Source organism: Spizellomyces punctatus, assembly GCF_000182565.1.
Source record: "Spizellomyces punctatus DAOM BR117 chromosome Unknown supercont1.10, whole genome shotgun sequence".
NCBI classification, from domain to species: Eukaryota; Fungi; Chytridiomycota; class Chytridiomycetes; order Spizellomycetales; family Spizellomycetaceae; genus Spizellomyces; species Spizellomyces punctatus.
Window position 1 is genome coordinate 20,772 of NW_015971546.1, and position 21,292 is coordinate 42,063.

Sequence of the window (21,292 nt, forward strand, 5' to 3'; positions counted from 1 at the left end):
CACCTCAAAGTGATCTGCCCAGCTGCCATCAGATCTACGAGTGCCTGCTCCGCTTGTTCAGATATATTCTGACATTATGGGGAGTCGGGAGGGACCTGCTGTTGAGGAAGTTGAGGGCGAGCCTGTCGCTCAGACGGTAAGTACTGCGAAGAGTTGTGCATGGCTGGCAAACGAAACGAGCTGCAGACAAGTAGTCAGTCATCTTGAGACGGTTCCCTGCTCTATACTGGTACCAGACGCATTTGGGAGGGAGGGGATAGCGACACGAGATGCTCCCTCGCGCGGATCTCATGCATGTCTCGAATGAAAACTACAGTCTGATTGACATAATTTGTCCCCCACCTGCAGTGGCTCCAGTTTAAACCCTTGCAGCTGGACGCAAGGCTCAAGGTATCTGATCCACTTGATGTTGGCGACTATCCGTCTCTCTTGGCAGTATCCTCGCGATATGGATATGCTGTATTCGGGACCACCAAAGGTTGTAGAACTTTGCTCGCACTTGCTGAATCCATTCCTCTGACATGAGAGTTGGTCGTAGGATATACCTTTGTTCGTGTCAAGGACGTCCGAGCCTCGCTGAATAGTGCGGCAAAGGGATCGGTAGTACCTATTAAGAATGCAGTGGAAGTGGAGATACCCGATGATGTTGTTACCCGCATCATACTGGACACGACCGAGTTGATGGTCATTGTTTATACCCGGGCAGGGAAGATCCTTCTCTATGCTGTACCTGGATTGTTGGAAGGAGTAAGGATCTGTATTTGGAGCTGATATATTCTATCGATCTCACGCTTCTTTGAAATATTGTTTTGTAGGAAAACAGGGCCACATCGACTTTTGACTTGGGGTCCAATGTTCTTGATTTGCGAATGAATCCGGGTGCATTTCCGAAAGCTGCTGCAGCATTACTGGAAGACGGATCTGTATCCCTCCTTACTTTGGAACAGGATGGGAAGATTACAAGGAGTCCCTTGGTCAGCGATGCTTGTTCGAGTAAGTTTGAGAGCGTTGTTTATCGATCCTCAAAGCACCCTGTCAATGAGATTTTCTTGCAGTTTGCTGGAGTCAAAAGGGGAAGCAATTGGCCTGTGGACTCAAAGATGGCAGCGTCGTACAAGTCGCGCCTGAAGGAACGATTACGAACACCATCCCTCCTCCCCCAGCATTGGTGTCAAACTATCCCGTAAAAGGTATGCATTACTGACGTTTCCCCCCTATTTAACGGATTCTAAGCGCTTGATAGTGAGCTCTGTTCAGTGGTTGCACAAGCGGATGTTTGCTGTTATCTATCAAGCATCACAAGAAGATGCGAATGAGCCAAGTCCTTTATTCATCATTACCCAAACTCCTATAACGACGGTTTGTCTGCACTGATTGTTTGTAGTTTGATGGCTCTTTTCGTAACTTTGTTGATACTTAGGAAGGGCCTTTGAAGACAAAATATATTCAGCTTGATGAGCCATTGTTTCCAGATACGGATCGAAAGAGTCAGTATTTTACGGAGGCAATTAAATCACTGTGAGTGAAGAATTTGGATTGTGGTGTCTTTTCAAAGCCCTGACAGCATGCGTACAAAGATGTTCAGATATACCACTGCTCCTTGCCATTGCGAACGCCTACTCTACTGACATAGCCTTTGCCGGCGCAGCTGATGCCACATCCAGCCAATTCGGGAATTTCATCCTAGAGGAAGGATCAGGCATCATGCTTCCACTGGACGAAAACGAGGAAAATACGTGGGTGGTGGGAATGGGAATCGACTTCACCAGCGATGAGCCCGTTCCGGCGCCAACACCGGACCGACAACCATCGCCCTCTGTTCCCATTTTATTGGTTTATACAAATGCGGGAGAGCTAGCGGCATACCATTGCCTGGATGTACAGGCTGCCGACAAGGGGGACAGATGCACGACGATGCGCACCGTTGAAGCCTTACCTACACGAGACGCGGCCGGCGCTGTTGGCCTTGCACAAAGCGAAGGTCAATCACAGTCAACTGAGGCGAAAAAATTAGTGACACAGGGGATACGACTCCCGGAGACAGGAGATCTGTCCTCGGGTACTCCAACACCTAAGGCGTCGTCCTTTGGAGGATTCTTCCAACCTCAAGCGCAAGTGCAGAAAGGTGCCCCTGCTCAACCTGCTTTTACAGGCTTTGGCACGCCTCCTGTGCCGGCTACAAGTGTTGATGCAACAAAGGCAACTGCTGGATTCGGGTTTGGGAATGGTAGGTTGGGCGCTCCGGTGACTGCTGAGGGGTCTCCCGGGTTAACAGCAAAGCCTGCAGCAAGTGATGTCTCCTCTGGAGTGACAGAGAAGGCATCATCGGTGAAGCCTGCATCGATAGGGTTTGGGTTTCCTTCTGCGTCGGGATTTGGCACGATGACAAGTGCACCACAACCTGCTTCGACTGGGTTTGGATTCCCTTCAGCATCGACCGGGCTTGGTACGACAACGACAACGACACCGACAACTACACAGCCCGCATCAGCAGGGTTTGCATTCTCATCCGTATCAGCAGACGGTACCGTGACGCCACCCGCAACACAGCCTCCATCGAAAGTGTTTGCATTCCCTTCTGCGTCCACAGGATCAGGCACCGCGACAGTTACAACACCACCTGCATCGAAAGGATTTGGATTCCCTTCTGCATCGGCAGGATTGGGTGCCATTACAACCACGCAACAACCTGGATCGACAGGACTTGAATTCCCCTCTGCATCACTAGGACAGACCCCGACGACAACCACGCAGAAGCCTGGCTTAACCGGATTTGAGTTTCCTTCTGCATCCTCGGCCAGTACGGCGGCGACAACACAACAGCCCGCATTGGGGGGTTTTGCATTTCCTCCTGTGTCTGCAGGGGGTAATCTCACGATGTCAAAGCAAACCGCAGCCGCTGGACTGAACAAGGCTGGACCCACAGCACCAGCTCCTATGGTTACCTCATCAAAACCGGCCACCACGTTTCCTGCATTCTCAGCCGCCGGCGCTTCGTCTGCAAGTAACATTTTAGGAGGATCCAAGCCGACTACATCCGCATCTACCGGTGGTGTTTTTGTGCCCCAGATGGGAGATTGGACGGCAAAGAAATCTGGTGAACAGAAAGCGGAGTCTTCAGCCAAAAATGTTTCTAAACAAGTGCATTTTGCGACTCCACCTCAATCGACGGCCGTCTCAAAAACAGTGGAATTGCTCGACAGTGATAAGATAGAGGTTTGTAGGAGAATCATATTGTGGACTCCTTCAACGGATAATTGAGCAAATCTCGCTGTAGATTGTCCATAAAAAGTTTGAGGATCTATACAAATCCTTCTCCGCGGAAATGGAAACTGTAAGTCTCCATGCCTGAGACATGACCGCGAGCAACCTAGTTAACCACTCTTGTAGTTTCGAAAAGCCCTTCAATCCAGCGGACAAGCTGTTAAAACGGCTTCGCAGAGCGCACCAGACGTGGATTTGAGCGATCCAGCAAATTGGACTATGGCGGATCTTCCCACGCTTTTGACTGACACCCATACGATAATGAAGCGGATCGAAGTCCTAAGATCCGAGGTGGAAGCTGCACACAAGAAGGAAACGACCCTTGCCGATGGCATTCCTTATGGTATGGGTCATTCATGATTTCTCCTGCACGATTTTCGTATATCCTCATGTTCCCTGACAGACGAGGCCCTCGCAAACGAGTGTCAAAGGTTGATTGATATGTTTAATGAGCAAGGCGGTCCGGACGTTATTCATGATGCGCCGCTGGGACTGGAGGATCAGGAATTGAAGGAAAAGCTTTGGAATCGGAAAAGGGTATGTACGAGGTGTTATGTATCCCCTTCGAAGGTTTTCACTGATAACGTTCCCCAGGCGGTGGACAGGACTTTGCAGCAGATTACAAATCGGTTGGAGAGATTGAAGATTAAAGATAAACGCCAGGCTTCCACGCAGGAGATAAAGTGAGTGTCGCCTGAATCGTGAGCAGCGATCCGAAGACTTTTGCTTGATGTCGGTTCTAATGAATTTGCAGGGGTTATGACTGGGCAACCATTTGCCAGACCACACACCGCGTCACCGAATCGACCATTTCAACAGCGCACGTATTGGAGCATCTAGAACAATCACTCGCACCACTCATGTCAAAACTCGCTCTGACACCCGCACGCAAGTCCATACCAAAACCTGTCACTCCACGCAAAGGCCGCGCGTTCGGACTGTATGACTCTGACTCGGACAGCGAAGAAAACGAGAAGGAAATCATCGTCCACGTTCCTGCTACCGTTTTTCGTAGGACGCGTTTCCATAGAATATTCAAAGATGTGCTACAATCATCTACCTCCCAACTTCATATCAACCGTCGAGCCTTCCATGATGAAAAAGAACGCCGCATGAAGGATCCGGAGGCCGTCGAGAAAGCACGTGCAGCCATGGTATCCCCGCCAAAGGAGAACGAGCCGACGGCCCCGCCACAAAAGTTTTGGGATATCATTCAGAAAATTAATATGGAGATGGACTTTAAGGAGGAAGAATCAGCATCTCCAGAGGTGGAAGAACCGGACGAAAAAGGAACTGTTTCTTTGAAGTTGGAAGAGGCTGAGGATGAAGAGTCAGTCGATGTTGCAGAGGAAGTCGAAGATGTAGACCAATCGCCCGTCCCTCAAGAGTCGAGCCCGATGTTTGGGCAACCATCAATTGTGAGCAGACCAAAGCCAGAAACAAAGCTAAACCAACCTGCCTCCCTTTTTTCCATCAAGCCTACCACTGCTGGACCTTCCTTTGGGTTCACTTTTCCAGGTGGTAGAGCAAAGGAGCAGACCCCTTCAGATACAGCGGAATCCTCAGGCGAGAGCCTCGCAGAACCTGCTTTTGCTGTCGAAACTGAGGAGATTGCCAGCGAGGACGACGATGGTGTGTTGCAGGGTGAAGAAAACGAAGAGGATGCGGCCGCGGACGAAGAAGACCAAAATGTGGGCGACCGACAGCCCAAAGTCAAGGATGAGATACCTCTCTTCAAGTCCTTTTCCATATTAGCAGAACCTCCAAGACCGAAGGTTGAAGTTGCGGAACCGCAAGTATCAAAACGCGCAAGGGAAGAACCGCTCTCGTCGACACCAGAACCGGAATTGAAGGATCAAAGACTTTTGTTCGGTGGTCTACAGAAGCCCGTCGTGCCCGTAACGAAAGCTGCATTTCCAAGTCCTGTGCTGGACCAAACTGAGGCGAATATCGGCTCGACAAAGCCGCACCAGTCCCTGTTTGGATCTGCAAAAACGACATTTGCGCCCGTAACTGAGCCTGTGGAAGAAACACCTACACCTGCTCCGGCTGAAGCGCACGAACGGCGAGCCGTGACACCAAATCCCGAAGGACAGGAAAAGAAACCTTTATTTGGGTTCCTAAATGCACCTGGAACTGGACTTGAATCTGCTGGACAAAATCCGGCAACGGAGCGCGGAGAACAAGCAGAAGATCAAGGGAATGAATCTCAATTGCAGCCGGAGGATCAGACTGAGATAGAAGAAGCTGCTGAACAAGTGGGTGAAGAAGAACCGAAGGCAGCCGTCACCGAGGCGGAGGTACTCGATCAACAGCAGGAACAAGTGGTCGATACGGAGCAGTCTACAGAAGAGCAGCCTACAGAAGGGCCTGCAAAAGAACCTACAGAAGTGCCTGTAGAGGAAACACCACAGGAACCTCCTTCAAAACAGCCCACAGAGGAGGCAATCGATAAAGTTGCAAAGAGCGGTGCAGCTGAACCAGCAATCAAAGTATCCACAGAAGTGCCAGCGGCCACTGCCAGCCCACAGACGAGTCAGGCTGAACCAGCAGCAGACACAGGAACCCCTGCGGAAGAAGATGGCATGGAAGTTGAAGATGGTCAGTTGGCTGATGCCTTTGGGTCTGGGTTTGGGTCTTTGGGCGGAGCTGCCAGTGAGAAAGGTGACCAAAGGAAATCCTATATTGCATTAGGAGTTTTTGATATTAATATGATGTATCTTAGCAGCCAGTGGGTTCGGTGCATTCGGCGGACTCGGACAGTCGACCACTTCTCAGAAGGCTACTACGGCCAGCTCGTTCGGAGCGGGGACAGCCGGTCAAACGGGTGCATTTGGAGGAGGTTTCGGAACTGCCACAACCGCCGCACCTGCGTTCGGAACAGGAACAACCAGTCAACCTAGCGCATTTGGAGGAGGGTTCGGAACTGCTACAACTGCAGCACCCGCTTTTGGAACAGGAGCAGCCAGTCAACCCACTGCATTTGGCTCGACTGCGACCACGACGCCTAGCGCTTTCGGAGGGGGAGGCTTTGGAGTTGTCACAACAACAGCGCCGAGTGCTTTCGGAGCAGGCAGCGCAACGACGTCTGCTCCGTTCGGAACAGGGTCTGGAACAGGTGCTTTCGGAGCCAATACAACATCCACCGGCGGCTTTGGAACCGGAGCTTTCGGCTCATCGCAAGGATTTGGACAAACCTCTGCATGGGGAACAGCGAATAGTACGGCTGCTCCCGCTTTTGGGCAAAGTACGACTACAAGTAATAAGCCTGATGAGAGTGCCAGAGCAGCGTTTGGTGGCTACTTTCACGGAATCGGACAGAGGTCTGATTTTGGCGAGATTACTCGGAATCAGTCAGCCATGTTGGCCAGCTTACAGCAACAATCAGGGTAAGTTTTTCCAAGTGTTCTTTTTTCGGCATTGTTGAAAGTTTCACTGACTTTTTGTTTTTTGGAAAAGGAGTGGATTTTCTTCTTATGCGAGTCGGCCGTCTGGGTTTGCTGCTTTTGCTCAGCAACCCCAACAACAACAGTCTGGTTTCGGGCAGCCAAGGTAGGCAATTCGTTTGCATTTATATTGATGATGGACACGCTGTTGACATTATTTTCTTTTGCAGTTCTGGCTTTGGTGGTGGCTTTACACAGGCAGCCCCAACTGATGAGGCCGCGTCCATATTTGGATCACAACCTTCCTCTGGTGGATTTGGATCAGGCGGTGGACCACCTGCTTTTGGACAAGCACCTCAGACAAATGAAGCGGCCGCCTTGTTTGGTGGAGGGCAGCCTCAGCAGCCTGCTAGTGGGTTTGGAAGCTTTGGGCAGCAAACACAAGAGGCCGCGTCATTATTTGGTTCGGCGCCGTCTGGTGGTGGGTTTGGAAGGTATGTTACTGTTCAGTGCATAGTTTTCAGCCGTCTCTATGCTGACATTCCTTGGTCTACAAAGCTTTGGCAGATAAAAGTTTCAAACAAGACTAGTTGTTGAAGAGTCAGTGCAAGACATGGGGGAGCTGTGTACATATAATATATTTTACTATTTGGCTCGACGATCATTCGTGATAGCACCCATCCCCGCTGCGCCTGGTTGCTGTAAACTTGGCAGTTCCGGTCATCTCATCCTTGATTCCATTACCGCTACACACTTGAGCACCTATCCTTGTCGTGTTTACGCCGGCAGCCTCTTACTGTGCGTTATGCGGAACCTTCGCTGTTTCTTTAACCAAGAGCGGTAATCCGCCACGGAATTGATCTTTTCTCCGTAATAGTCTGGCATTCCCGACTGTGATCCGGGAATAGGTACCACCGAGGCAATTTCCTTGGGACGGTGTCGTTGAATCCGATGAAAGAATTCGCGATCGCGCAAGTCTAGCGCTTTGAGGGTTTCTCTGAAGTGGTTGAAACGAGACATTAGACGCAAATCAACCATCGCACCAAAAACACAAAATCAAAAGGTCCATTACCGTTTCTTTAACAACCTCCACAATTGCCCAGCCCCAACAATCCCCGTAAAACTCGCCAACCCAGCAACAGCCATAGCCCCCAAAACATAAACCAACGTCGGATCCTGCATCCCCAAAATCTGCTGTGTAGGATCAAATTCCGCTACAGTACCAAAGTAATAAGCGCCACCCAAGAACCCGCCCGTCCCTCCTGTTATCGCTCCAGCGCGTTCCCAGTTTTTGCGGGACTTGCGGAGGGAAAAGTATTCTCGCCAGGGTATTGTTGGTTGTGCATGTGTTGGGTTTGATGATGATGATGCGAGGCGGGTTGTGTGGGGGTTCATGCGGAGGATGGTTGTACGGTGGATGGTAGATAGATGGTATGTTGAGCGTAGGCCGAGCATGGTGGATCTAATGTAAACGATGAAAGTTGGTCAAGATGAGAGAGCGAGTTCTCTGAACAAGTTTGAAATTTAACCCGTTGTTGCCATGACTGCGCATTAAAGGCCAATGAGTCATCATCAACTTGTCCAAAGGCGATTTTGACTTTCAAGGCTTTTCATGTTTAGATTGTCGTTAACCTTCGTTTGGTTTTAGTTGGATTATCAGGAAGTAAGTTGGTTAATCGCTCTTGCAAACAAGACTAGGTGCAAATCAGAGGACTGTGCGGAAAGATAGCTTTTGGCGAATGACAGCCACGACAACCATGCAGATATGTCGCTCCAATAAAAAAGTATCGCAAAAAAACAAGAAAGTTCAAGATTCAACATACTCTACCCCAATTCTAATTTCTATTTCGTTATAAACAAAAAATATTCGAGTTTTCCTTTCACACATAGAATTCAAACGACACCACCACTATTTATCCAGTTCTCAACTACCACCACCAAAGGTTCATAGTATCTACCACACATTTTGTTTGATGAACCAGCATCTAGGTAAAAACGCTCTACGAACAACGTTTATCTAAAACAAGGCGACAGATGCCAACACACCGGCAACAACGGTTGCAAGGCCAACACTGACAGACTTTGCACTGCTGAAGACGGGAGAGCCAGTTGTCGAAGGCTTCTTGTCATCCTTCTTGCCACCGCTGTTGCTGGGGGTGCCCGTGGGTTCCACATAGACGGTGCTGGTGGCACGGATGGGGATTTTCTCATCGTCGCATGGGGATTCGGTGGCCACTGAGCCGGGGGCAGACTTGCCGGGATTGCCGGCGGGAGTTCCAGTGGTAGATGGCGTTGCGGTTTTGTTGTTGTCACCAGCAGGGGTTGTGACGGTACCGCCGGGAACAGGGACGGTGTTACCGGTGGGTGGGTTTTGGTTTGCACCAACAGGGCCTGACCTGTAAGGAGCAGCGTTCAAACATTGGCCGATAGGCTGAGGCTTGACTTGAAGGTTGGCACCGGCAGCCTTGATCTCCTTGAGAATCGTAACACCAACTTCTGACACAAAGGCATTGACGTCGTGCTCAAGGGAGATGAAACCTTTCTGGGGTTTGAACCAAGAGTCTTTGACACTCTTGACGATCTTGTCGCGGACGGCCGCTCCAGTGGGACCGGCAGCGTCGTGAGTGTCACGGTCAGGCTCCCGAGTCCACATAATGTTCTGGTCTGCAATTCCGGACAAGAACAAGCATTAGAATCATGTTTTCATTGCGTTATATACGCATAACGGTCACACAACTTACATCCAAGAGCGGTGGCGATAGCCCGTACACGGTCATCCACATCACCGTAAGGAGGGCGGTAGAAAGCAGGGACCTTGCCAACGGCTTCGAAAATAGCGGCTTCCGTGTACTTTAACTCGGCAACAATTTGTTCGTTGGTGAGAGACGTCAGAGGGTGGTGAGTCCAGGTGTGGATCGCAACCTCGTGACCATCGGCAATGGTGGCCTTGACCTCCTCAGGCAAACCCTTTGTTGGCGCACCCTTGAGGAAGAATGTGGCCTTTAGGTTGGCAGCCTTGAGGGCGTCACGGACATCCTTGGAGACCACTAGAGAGGAAAAAGGGACGTGGTCATGTCAGAAACTGGGGAACCAAATCCCAACAATGAGTGATTCATTTGAACACTTACTGCCACCAGGAGAGTTTTCTTTAGTGGTTGGTCCATCATCGTAGGTAAGACCCCACTGGTTGTCACCAGGGCAAGCAACGACATCTCCGGGGCGGGTAGCTAGCGTTGCGGGCCAGTAGGCACGCTTTACGGGGTCATCATTGTACTTTGGCGCTTCGGGAGTGTTTGGTTGGTAAGTCGAGGGCTTGATGGCGAGAACGTCAGCGGGGACGACAGCCTTGACGTAGGCAATAGCTTCCTGGACGAGAGGAGCTTTGATGAATTCTTCAGAGATGACCTTGGTATCGTCGTATGGTGGATAGGCTACATGTGTGTGTGGATACCATGTAAGTGACAAAAACCACCCAAAATCTTTCTAAAATGTTTTTTGCAACGTACCGGCTGGCACCTGAGGAGGGAAGGATGGAGGCTTTTGAGCATTAGCTCCAAGAAGCGTCACAAGGGCAGTGATGGCAGCAAACTTGGCGTGCATGGCAGGTTTGTCTAATGTGAACGGGATATGGGGAAAGGAGAATGGGGAAGGATGCGGCAAAGGAAGTCCTCGAGGAGGGCGAACTTTGTGTCCTTTTTATTATAAAATCGGGGTGCTGACGGGGGGAGGGGGGGGGCGAGGGAGGCCGCTAGCCAAAGTTGGGTTGCCAACAAACTCAAAACAAGCTTTCCTTTTGGCACACTAAAAGTGTGAAGTGTGACGGAAAAAACGCGCGACTAAGCTCTTGTTCAAAACCACTTGGAAGTGTGAGATTTAATTGAAACTGAGTTTAGATGAGGGGGGGAAGAGGGGAATAGAAAAACTCCAAACGGAGAATATGAAGATGTTGTGTAAAAGTGTTCCAAGTTCCAAAAGGTGAATGATCACTGTTCACTGTTGAATTTGTTTGCCTTTTCGTTGGGATGACCATCGAATTTAGTTTATTCATCAAAACAGAGACTTTTTTTTTGACATGGTTCTTGTGTTTGTTGTGCAGATCAGCTCAGCTCACTAGTATTCTGCTAGTAAAAGTGAGAAATTTGGTAAGTCGTAAACACTTTTTGAACAAAATGCGTCCGCTCTTTTCTTTATTTCCATTTCAGGCAATTTCACTGCTTGCAAGTTCCACTTCTCACTCCGAGAGACTCGGTGCGTGCAAAAAGAAACCAAATGACGAGACTTGCATCAAATACTTTTGTTAAGGTTCAAGGCCCAACCTTTCAAAGAATGGCTGTCAGAGACAAGCAACAACTTGGCAGATTCAAGTGTGGCAGTGAGCAAGGTCCCACAGTAGTGCCGTTAGTTGGTCAAAAACCCTCAGTTTTGAGCAAATTCCACAACGGTCAATCACAAAGGTTTGTTATCCTTTAAGTAGTTCAAGATCATTGCATTCCATCATGATACAAAAGAGCACTTTATCCAAGTAGTCAAGAACGGCAAGTGTGATTTTGCATCCATGATAAACAAAGAACACTTTATGAAGAAATCATATGACACCACGTGTTGCTTGAACAAGAAGTCGCTTTCCCCCATTTCTTTTGCCTGCACACTCCATTGCAATTGCTACTATTAACGTTCACGCAACAGAGGGTTCACTTTATAAATTTTCCTATACTCCAAATAAATAGGAAAAGAAAGGCAATGAATTCCTTCAAAGGCACCTTCAATTTCAAAAACTCCACACTATGGCAAACCCGCCTAGACGAAAATATAACACTCCGTATAGAACCCTTCGACAAAGCCATAGCCAGACTCTACTTTGTTGAAATGGCCATGCAGAGATTGCCATTCCCCACGGTTTTGCTGTCCATAATCTGACGTTGAATAGTCCCGAGCAGCCGTTCACTGGCACCTCCCAGTGTTTTGTTCTTTGCTGGTCGGATAACTATAGACTAACCTATAACGGAGTGGAGGTTTTGTTGCTTGAGAGTCAGAGGCAGTGGTCGGTTCGTGGGCATCCAACAAGGTACGTGGTTGAAAATGGTGGTGTGATTAGAACTTTGGATTCGTTATTGATTTGGTTATCCCCTGCAGACAAGTAGAGAATATGGAACTCCTGTAATGATGCTAATTGAATGTTTGGATAAACCCATCTACGTGCCTGTTCGGCCATCTCTGAAGAACCCAGCAGTGTCCAAAAGCTATGACTTTCGAGCACAAGCTGCGATCCGTTCACAAGGGTTGCCAAAAGTTGAAAAATGAAAAATAATGCAGCACATACGAAAGCGACCACGACGGGACTCGAACCCGCAACCTTTGGATCCGAAGTCCAATACGCTAGTCCATTGCGCCACGCGGCCGTATTCTAAACCATAGTGGTCAGTTTTTGATATAGGCTCGTTCAAATTCTGGACGGCTTGGGTGCGGTCACCGTTTGTTGCCTTCCGTCATAGTTACAGTTGTGTTTGCGTAGTATAGGGGCCATTTTGACGAATGGGTTATCCCGTACAGCAACTATTCACGCCATTTTCTAGGGCAAATAACCAAGTGGGGCTGTATAGCATCCGCTCGGCCATACAGTGGATATATCATTCCGTTATATTTATTTCCAGGAAATATTGGGGATGTCATGAATTTAGGGTCGGGGACAGCGCATTGAAAGGTAGCGTCTTTGATTGTTCACTGATTTGTTTCATTCGCAATTGAGTTTCGATTGGGCTCGAGTAGTACCTTGGGGGGAGAGTGTCGGAATAATCATATATGCCCAAAAGGTTTTTAACATCCTAGAGATGTGACCATGAACATCTTTTGTAGTCGTCGCATTGCCCCAATACTTTGATCCATACGATCAAAACACCTTACGGTTCATGCATTTAGAACGAGCTTGACAGGGATCTATCAGCATTGCGTGGAAGAATAGCCCCACATGTCCTTTAACAATAGCCTCTCAAGACGATAATTCCATCCATGAACAAACAGTGCGGACCAAACACTCTTCCTATCTTCCCTACCAGGAACATTCGTGAAAAAAAGTGAATCAAAAGCGGGCGTCCTAAAAGATTCGAGTCGTATAGATGGGACATGCATTGTTTACAGTCGTATTTCTTTCCAAAAGATTTGTACTCTACTGAAGTTCAAAGTGGCTAGATACGTCTTGGTTTTTCTCTCATGCATAGAATGTGCAATACGCAATGTTCCATCACATTTAATATTTGCATGGGCTGCGTTAAACACCGGGGAGAGTTTACACACGATACCAAAAGTTCATCACCCAAGACGCATATCCACTATTCCATCCCTCCGTGAGAATTAACCAAAGAGTTTGTGCCCACTGCAGGGGTCTTTCTATCCTTGAGAGTGCCGAGTTGCGCTATCAGGCTGGGCAAATGTTTCTCTCCACAAGTATGGAAAGTTCATCCTCGTCAGTTCCTTTTGCGTTGCTTTTGTGGAGAGAGTATAAGGGATACAGACCGTACGTTTTTTTTCGCACAACATGTAATGAAATGGGCATTTAAAAACCGAGTCGATTCCTACCACCCCATGCAAATAATTCAATAATGGATTCAACGACAAGGAAAGAATTTACAACTCTGGAAAGAATTTACAACTCTGAGACTCATCGAGCAGAACCGATGGTGGTGGGCCGTGTTTGGATTAGTATTGGTCCAAATGGTACGTAAAATGAACATTCACGATTTTTTGTTAAAGTGATAACTTTCCGTTTTCTTTCATAGGTATGCGCAGGTGCTCAAGTGGGTCTTGTCGCCATACACGCCCAATACAGTCCCTCACACATCTGGTAAGATCCAAGTACCGCAAACAGAACACAAGAAAAATAAAACGAGAGTTTTACTAAACAAAACACTTCCACAGCACACTCTATATAACAAATTACCACCCCACACCGACTTTCTACGTCTTTTCCGTACATTCCTCTGCATGTCTCGCCACAATCTGTTTATCCACCACAACATTCATAGTCCTCGTGGCACATCTTATCGCCAGGGGCTTGCACACGAAATACTCAAACAACGCAACAACGTATGCAATAAGGGCAACAGCACTCATCGCACCGGTCCTCTTACTCGTAGCAACAGTGGAGATCTGGAAGGGGATTCAAGCGACTTGTACAGAATTTAGGTTGCGGGATGTATCTTGTCAAGAGGTTTTTGCGGATGGGTTTTATGTGAATGGGGATTTGACGAGGGTTTATTATGTCCGTTTACGGGGGATTTATGGTGGAGTTTGGGTTGGGGTTGTTGGGAGTTTGGTTGGGGTTGGGTTGGTTGGGATGGTTGGGTATGAGGGGTGGGTTGGGAGGAGGGTGAGGTGGTGGTGAAACGTCTGCAAGTCGTTTAGGGGGCAACTATAGTTTCTTTCATGTTGTATACGATAAAAACAATAGCAGTTCAGTACGACTCGTATGCTCATGCAACGCCCAATTCACGATCTTTCCGCAAGAAGCCATCAACATTCCCAAACAACCCCGCCAAAACTCTGGCACTCTGCCCACCACCGACACACAAATCCGGTCTCCCCCGTTCCAACCCCATTTCATAAGCCTCCAAACACCCACACACATTCCGCAACGGTACACCCGCGATACGCACAACACCCTGTAAAACCGTCTCATCCTCCCGTAATAGGTCCGAATCGGAATGCAACATACGAGCAAGTCCAACGATATTCGTCGCAAGGTGTTTGGTTTTCAAATGCGTAGGATGAACGAACCGGTATGGTTTTGATATATATCGAAATCGTTTATCCAGGTTTTTATGTGTGGGTTTAAGTGATAACCCAATTCTCGGTGTTTCAATCACGAATTCCAATGGATGCACATCACGGACAAGACATTTCAATGCACACCTCTCAGCATGCAGTCCATCCAACCCACCCACCAACTCACTCACACTCGCAATTTTTCCTATACAAGCCACCATGATCGCTTCAACACATTTACAAGGTCCATTCACAACTTGATTTGTTTCCATATTCTTTATAGCGCGAATGAGGATCCCACCATGGAATCCATCTCCAAAGACAAGGTCAAGGCCCTTCCAGGATCCACCGCGGTAGGATCCGCCTTGTTGGTGAAAGTACCATGTGGAGGGTACAGTCTGTGTCGGATGGGCATGCGTGAAGGGGTCAGTGTGATGTGTATCGTTCAGGTAGAATTCTATTTCGAGGATTTGGAAAAATGTTGTGTGGGCTTGCAGGGTTGTGTGATGGAGGAGGGTGGATGCTATGCGTCGGAAATGGGTGAGGTACCATGTGTGGGGGGAGGTGGTTGGGGGTGGAGATGGGATATGGAGAATCGAGTCAAGTGGTATCGGCATTGAAATTGCCCAATCTCTTTTGGAATGTCAATGCTTGCAGTTGGGGAATTTTAGAACAGTGGCAAAGCCACGCATCTTGTCCGATTCCTTCGGATAGAGGTGGCTTACCAATAAAGGAATGTCCAGATGGGAGACGATTTAGAACACTTTTATTCCAGATTTGCATCTTGGGCTCTTTTCCAGTACGGCTGCTCCAGAAGCAATGTTGAGTTCAAGACAGCCGGATAGCTGTCCGTATTATTAGCAGGAAGCGACAGCAGTACGTTCTCCATTCGACCATAACCCCATCATTCTCATTACCGTACCCTCCTCGTTCCACGTACCTCTGTACATCAACCACCTCAACAACTTGGTCACCAAACAACCCAAAATGGACGAGTCGATCAACAGAATCACCATCAGACAACATTGGGATAATTGTCAACCCGAATCTCTCCTTTGCACACAAACCCCGTCGTGAAAACCCCTGCAATAGATGGCCTCGACTCGTACTCTGCATCAACCACCTCAACCTTTTGATCACCCAACAACCCAAAATGGGCGAGTCGATCAACAGAATTCACCATCAGACAACATTGGGTTGATTGTCCATCAACCCGAATCTTTCATTTTGCACAAATCGTTCCTAAAAACTCTGCAATGGAACAAACTTGTTTATTCGATACCCCACGAACCTCCCACTGAAGAAAATCCCCATGAAAATAATTCGTTTTGAAAGAAATTGTGCCTTTTCTTTGTAGTAAAAATCATGGTATGTTCGAAACAAAATTCATATTGGACATTTTCTCGCTCCGCTTGCTCAGCAATCAGTGTGAACACAGATCAGCAGAACATGATTTTATTTTTTCTAAAGACATGGATGAGAAACAGCATGCACAATTCCCTCAATCCAATAACAAGAACAAAAAAAAAAAAGATCAAGTCAATCACACTCAAAATCACACTCCACGTTGAATGAACATAGCGACCGGAGCCGATATCACCGCGTGGCGGTTTGTTGACAGGGTGTGTTCGCGGTGTATTTACATGGCTGCGGTCTATTTGGCATGTGTTTTGCGCAGTAGCGGCTTATTTGGATATGAGTGCGGAGGGTTCAGCCCTCCGTCCCTTTTAGAATCATAAGGTGTTTGTATGTAGGCGCTGCACCCTCCTGGCTGGATGTGTTTGTACTAAGCACACCAGGCGGGGTGTAGAGTGTGCCAAAATGGAGGAAGAGGGCTTTTGGGGTTTGATAACCCGACTTGTCCAAACAAAAACGAGTTGAAAATCGGTCTAAACCTTATACGTTTGTATTCAAAAGTTGGCGATCCCCAATAAGCTCACCCCCCTCGTGAGGTCTATATGTCGTGCACAATTGATTCATGCTCCATATTGGACGAGTATGAATGCTCACCCCCCTCGTGAGGTTCCATGTCGTGCATGGTTGATTCATTACACGTTCAAACGAATGAATACTCACTTAAACCTCGTGAGGTTCCATGTCGTGCATGGTCGATTCATGTTCAAAGGTTCTGTCAAGAGTTGGTGACAGTAGTATCATTTTGGATTTCACAAACTTAAAAGGCCAATGTTGAATAAAACATTTGGTTTACCCCATCTTTGTTACCAAACTCTCCAACTCTTTACCTGCTGACCTCCGTTGCTATTCGTTTGCACACTTTGCAAAGCACACAAGGACAGTTCACTCCACCACGTGATGACTACAGCATTGAGATTGAAAGGGCGACATTTTCACGCTTTTGGGAATTGTTGTGTTTTGGAGATGGTGGTACTTTTTTGTCACCCTCGTGTGCAATCCCCGGCCGCTGTATAGAGTTTTGTTGAGTGCACACAAAATGGAATACGAAAGTGGTTGAGCACGGTGTGTTTAGGGGCTTTTGTTTACTTTCTTTTTTCTTGTGTTGTTTTGGGTGTGTTTTTCTCGGGGGGCTTTTTATTTGTTGCTGAGGGGTGAGTTTTTGGTCCAAAAGGAAAAAAAAAAAAAAGTAAAGGAGAAAGGGGGGGGGACGCAAAACCTGTTCATGGTGGTATTTTGATGGATTGCGTCCCAAAGTTGGGCTGAGTGGGCGAGGGGGTGACGGGCGGGGTTAAAGCTGTGTCCACAGCATAAAAAGGGCGCCGAGTGGGTTTATCTCCCCCTCCATCTTGCGTCTCTCTTGTTTTGGTCTTTTATATATATTGTTCACCCTCTCTCTCGCTTTCTGTTCTTTTTTTTGTTGTTGTTGTGGCCTCCGTCTACCTCCGACTAGACACACACACACTACATTTAAAAAAGACCAATACGAAAGCATTTAAGCTACCTGCCTCCCACCTCGCAATACAATGAACAGGCTAGGGAATCTGATCGTGTGGCATTACAGCTCGACGCATTATGAGCGGTCCGAAAAGCAGCTAGAACGGGAAAAGTGGCTCATTCCGGGACTTGTGAGGTTCAACAGGTACTTTTTGATGCCGGCCGCCGTGTTGATCCAGGTAAATAAACCGTCCAACGCATTCGTCTTTTTTGTGGGTGTGTAAATGGTTAACCTACTATGTACTTATTTTAGGTGTGCTGTGGATCTCTCTACGCATGGTCCGGATACAACCTTCCTATTGAACGTGAAATCTACGGTCCAAACCTTGCCAAGGGTGTTGCCGTCGACCGAGGGCAGGCCAGTAACGTCTTTTTCGTTGCTGTGGCCGTCTTTGGTGTGACGGCTGCCCTTCTTGGACCGTGGTTGGAGAGAAATGGTCCCTTCAAGGGTGCTGTGTTGGGTACCTGTTTGTTCTACATGGGTAACTTGTTGACTGCCTTGGTATGTATTGCATCGAGTGTCCATGGGTGCGAGACTTGTAAGCATCGTATACTGATAAGCTTTTTTGTAGGGTGTGCACGTTGGTAGTCTGCCCCTTGTGTTTTTCGGCTACGGATTCGTCGGCGGCGCCGGTCTGGGCATTTCGTACATTGCCCCTGTATCTCCCCTCCAAAAGTGGTTCCCCGATTTCCGTGGTCTAGCGGCCGGTCTCGCCGTCTGCGGTTTCGGTGCCGGAAGTATCTTTTCGCCCTTTACTCAAAAGGCGCTCATTGGTGAAACCTTTGCCAACACGGGTATCAAGAACCTTGGCGTATCGCTCACGTTTGTCATTTTGGGCTCTTGCTACTTTGCCTGCATGCTGTTGGCATCCTTTGTTCTCCGCATGCCTCCACCTGGGTACTCTGTAAACGGCGTTGACATTCACACGGTCAAGGGTGCAGAGGAGCTTGACAATGCTCGCGCGGCCAGTGCGGCTCTCCCAGTGTCCAACGCCATTGAAGACAAGGTGGAAGAGGCCAAGATGGACCGCGACCATACGGTCGTCAACCTTCACAGTGTTGCCCCCGCCAAAAACGTATTCTCCATGACCTTGGCCCAAGCCCTGTCATCGATCGAGTACATTCTCATGTACATTATGTTTCTCTGCAACGAAATCACGGGTCTGCTCATTATCTCAAAGATTCAGTCCATTGTGCAAAACCAGCTTGGAAAGAACGCTACAGAGGCCGCCAACATCAACTCGATTCTTGGAGGCTGCAACCTGTTGGGTCGGCTGGTTCTTCCCACTCTTTCCGACTATTTGGGACAGCGTAAACCCCTCTTTATGCTATCTCTAGCGTGCCAAACCATCTTTTTGGCTGTCCTTCCTAAAGCGATTGGCGACAAGACCTATGGTCTCACACTCTCCTGTGCCTTTATCATTGCCTTTTTCTACGGTGGAGGCTTTGGACTTATTCCGGCCTTTTTGTCTGACCAATTTGGATCCAAGAATGTTGGAGCGACGCACGGAGTCATTTTGACCGCATGGGCAATGGCAGGAGTAGCCGGCGGACTCGTCTTTAACGCCGTGTACAAGAGCGAAGTTGCGCGTCTTGCACCCGACTTGCTGCACGCCTACGACCTCAACTTTCACTGGATCCTGGCCTTTACCAGCTTTGGTCTCTTGGTAAGCTTTTTCATTCCCACCAACCTCCGTGACCGACGCCTGCCCAAACTGGAGGGAGAGCGGATACGATTCCGATTTGTCAATGGACGCCTTGTCCGTGTATTCAAGGGATTCAAAGTGCGCATGTACAGCCGTGCTGAAGAGGATGCCGAGTGGGATGGATACCTCAAGGGAATTGCTGCCCAAGAGGAAACCATCAAAGTGTAGAGAAAAAAAGAGAGAGACAATATGTGTGTAGCGATATGCCCTCTGCATGTATTATACTTGTGTAAAAGATGTATTGTGTAAGTTTGGGGGGGGACATTTGCTGCGAATATATATATATAAAATGCTAGCGTATTTTGAAAAAGAGTAAACTTGTTTCAAACACACACATATGTAATGCAAATATAACAAGTAAAAGAGAGAATCCACAGAGAGAGAGACGAAAGATGAAAGAATGCAAATCACTCTCTCTCTCATATATCATTTCATTTACTCATATATCATTTCATTTACATTCAACGAGAGAGAAGAGAGAGAAGAGAGAGAAGAGAGAGAGAAGAGAGAGAGAGAGAGAAGAGAGAAGAGAGAAGAGAGAGAGAAAAGAGAGAGAAGAGAGAGAGAGAAGAGAGAGAGAAAAGAGAGAGAAGAGAGAGAGAGAAGAGAGAGAGAGAGGGGAAGAAGAAGAAGAAGAAAGAAGAGAAATTGCCAACACACTCTCTCACTCTAATCACACTCACATACAATTGTTTACAATTATTCACACTTGTGATTTCAACACTTTCTCTCTCTCTCTCTCTCTCTCTCTCTCTCTCTCATTCACTCATACTCTAATCACACACATTCTCACATTCACATTCATACTCTAATCGCACACACAGAGAGAGAGAGATTCATCACTCACTTGATCGCACACACTCAATTGTTGCAGTTATTCAACACTTTTAGACAAACTCACTCTACTCACACATTTCTCACTCTTCTCTTACAAGTATATACACTCTTCTCACTCTCTTTTCACTCTAATGTTCTTTTTTATTCTCTACACACGTGCATTTTCATCATTTCATGTGATTTTCATTCTTAACTAAGCAATTCTTATTCTTCTTGTTGGTTTTCACACTCGCTCCATTTCACACTCTTTTACACACACACTCTTTTCACACACACACACCATGACAGACTGCGCACAACCATGGCTATCGTATTGGATATCACATTCACTTGCATTCATTCTCGGGTCTCTTGTCTCTCTCCTCTTGATTCTCTCGGGTTTCCTCGTCTTTATTCACTGGCTTCCTTACTATGTTCTTCCCGTCAAGGCAAAGCGCTCATTCCTTCCCCCCAACCACACTACTACTACTACTACTACTAAATTACCATCACTACTACGGAAACGGCCTAGGAGGCACAAGCGACTGTCGGGTTTTGATCCTCACTTGTTTAGAAAGGGCTGGGTCCGCATTTCATCCGTTGCTCTCACTCCAGTGGAACTGCACGAGGATGGGACAGAGGTGGTTGTGCAAGAGGGTGGAACGCGACGAGTAAAGAAAAAGAGATCTTTTACACAGTCGACATTTCAAGTCTCAAAGGAAATGGTTGCTTCTGCTCAGAAATCGGCCATATCCGTCTATTCCTTGACGCGCTCAGTCTCCTCCTATCTGGTCTCGAGGTTCATGGGCCAGCCTTCTGCTGTGGCTTTACAGGGAGCAGATTCTTTCAAGACGACCACCGATACAACTACTACTACTACCACCACCACCACTACCACCACCACTCCTGTCCTACAGGAACCCCCACCGCCGCCATGGCGGAACGCTTATGGCGTCCTCAAATACAAGACATTATACCTTTATTCGAGTGAAACTCAGGAAGAATGTACAGACGTTTTGGCCCTCTCGGATTATACCGTAGAATTATACCCTCCAACCACCACAGATCTTGACATTTACCTCCGCACCCATCCCATCCGCTTGGTCTCAAAACAACACCCCGACCGCATCTTGTACATGTATTACCCCACAGGCTCGGACAAGGAAGACTGGTACATTATGCTCCGCCGCGCAACTCTGCTCCCCACTTTTGCCGACGCCGGAGCAATGTCTGCTTATCATCAAGACAGCGAACCCGTCCGCGCCTATGTTGATGCCATGAAAAAGCTCGTCAATACCCTCAGACCGGCCCTGGACCATCATCCGGGATGAACAACAACAATCAAACAATACGCTCGCAACCGCCGGGTTGAACGCCCTTGGGTCGGGGGGCCTTTGTGGAATCACGCTAACCCCCACGTCAAGAAATTGGGTCATGGGAAAAGCTGTCGGC

The 21,292-nt window shown here is 48.0% G+C and overlaps 6 protein-coding genes and 1 non-coding gene across 7 annotated transcripts; 3 read left to right on the forward strand and 4 right to left on the reverse strand.

The window, feature by feature from the left end:
• The first annotated feature begins 31 nt into the window (after nt 1-31).
• Nucleotides 32-7,314, forward strand: SPPG_09302 (uncharacterized protein). The gene is made up of 17 exons (XM_016757461.1): nt 32-136; nt 349-478; nt 539-747; nt 816-993; nt 1,056-1,190; nt 1,244-1,359; nt 1,421-1,518; nt 1,578-3,216; nt 3,278-3,334; nt 3,391-3,607; nt 3,668-3,801; nt 3,859-3,947; nt 4,019-5,928; nt 5,990-6,653; nt 6,724-6,816; nt 6,881-7,144; nt 7,209-7,314. Exons 1-17 carry the CDS (start codon nt 77-79, stop codon nt 7,219-7,221), a joined length of 6,006 nt encoding a protein of 2,001 aa, XP_016606782.1. The 5' UTR covers nt 32-76; the 3' UTR covers nt 7,222-7,314.
• Nucleotides 7,265-8,148, reverse strand: SPPG_05723 (uncharacterized protein). Its single transcript, XM_016753934.1, has 2 exons — nt 7,723-8,148; nt 7,265-7,647 (listed from the first exon to the last, which is right to left on the reverse strand). The coding sequence occupies exons 1-2, from the start codon at nt 8,103-8,105 to the stop codon at nt 7,428-7,430; spliced, it is 603 nt and encodes a 200-aa protein (XP_016606783.1). The 5' UTR covers nt 8,106-8,148; the 3' UTR covers nt 7,265-7,427.
• A 219-nt stretch (nt 8,149-8,367) lies between these two features.
• On the reverse strand, nt 8,368-10,359 carry SPPG_05724 (uncharacterized protein). Its single transcript, XM_016753935.1, has 4 exons — nt 10,157-10,359; nt 9,779-10,081; nt 9,392-9,697; nt 8,368-9,314 (listed from the first exon to the last, which is right to left on the reverse strand). Exons 1-4 carry the CDS (start codon nt 10,248-10,250, stop codon nt 8,668-8,670), a joined length of 1,350 nt encoding a protein of 449 aa, XP_016606784.1. The 5' UTR covers nt 10,251-10,359; the 3' UTR covers nt 8,368-8,667.
• Nucleotides 10,360-11,975: 1,616 nt separating this feature from the next.
• SPPG_10132 lies at nt 11,976-12,049 on the reverse strand. Its single transcript has one exon. It is a non-coding gene; the product is annotated as a tRNA-Arg (tRNA).
• Nucleotides 12,050-13,404: 1,355 nt separating this feature from the next.
• On the reverse strand, nt 13,405-15,227 carry SPPG_05725 (uncharacterized protein). The gene is made up of 2 exons (XM_016753936.1): nt 15,134-15,227; nt 13,405-15,058 (listed from the first exon to the last, which is right to left on the reverse strand). Exon 2 carries the CDS (start codon nt 15,023-15,025, stop codon nt 14,117-14,119), a length of 909 nt encoding a protein of 302 aa, XP_016606785.1. The 5' UTR covers nt 15,026-15,058; nt 15,134-15,227; the 3' UTR covers nt 13,405-14,116.
• Nucleotides 15,228-16,726: 1,499 nt separating this feature from the next.
• On the forward strand, nt 16,727-19,394 carry SPPG_05726 (uncharacterized protein). Its single transcript, XM_016753937.1, has 3 exons — nt 16,727-17,497; nt 17,572-17,820; nt 17,891-19,394. Exons 1-3 carry the CDS (start codon nt 17,348-17,350, stop codon nt 19,190-19,192), a joined length of 1,701 nt encoding a protein of 566 aa, XP_016606786.1. The 5' UTR covers nt 16,727-17,347; the 3' UTR covers nt 19,193-19,394.
• A 700-nt stretch (nt 19,395-20,094) lies between these two features.
• SPPG_05727 (uncharacterized protein) lies at nt 20,095-21,266 on the forward strand. The gene has a single exon (XM_016753938.1). It carries the CDS (start codon nt 20,143-20,145, stop codon nt 21,169-21,171), a length of 1,029 nt encoding a protein of 342 aa, XP_016606787.1. The 5' UTR covers nt 20,095-20,142; the 3' UTR covers nt 21,172-21,266.
• The last annotated feature ends 26 nt before the right edge of the window (nt 21,267-21,292 follow it).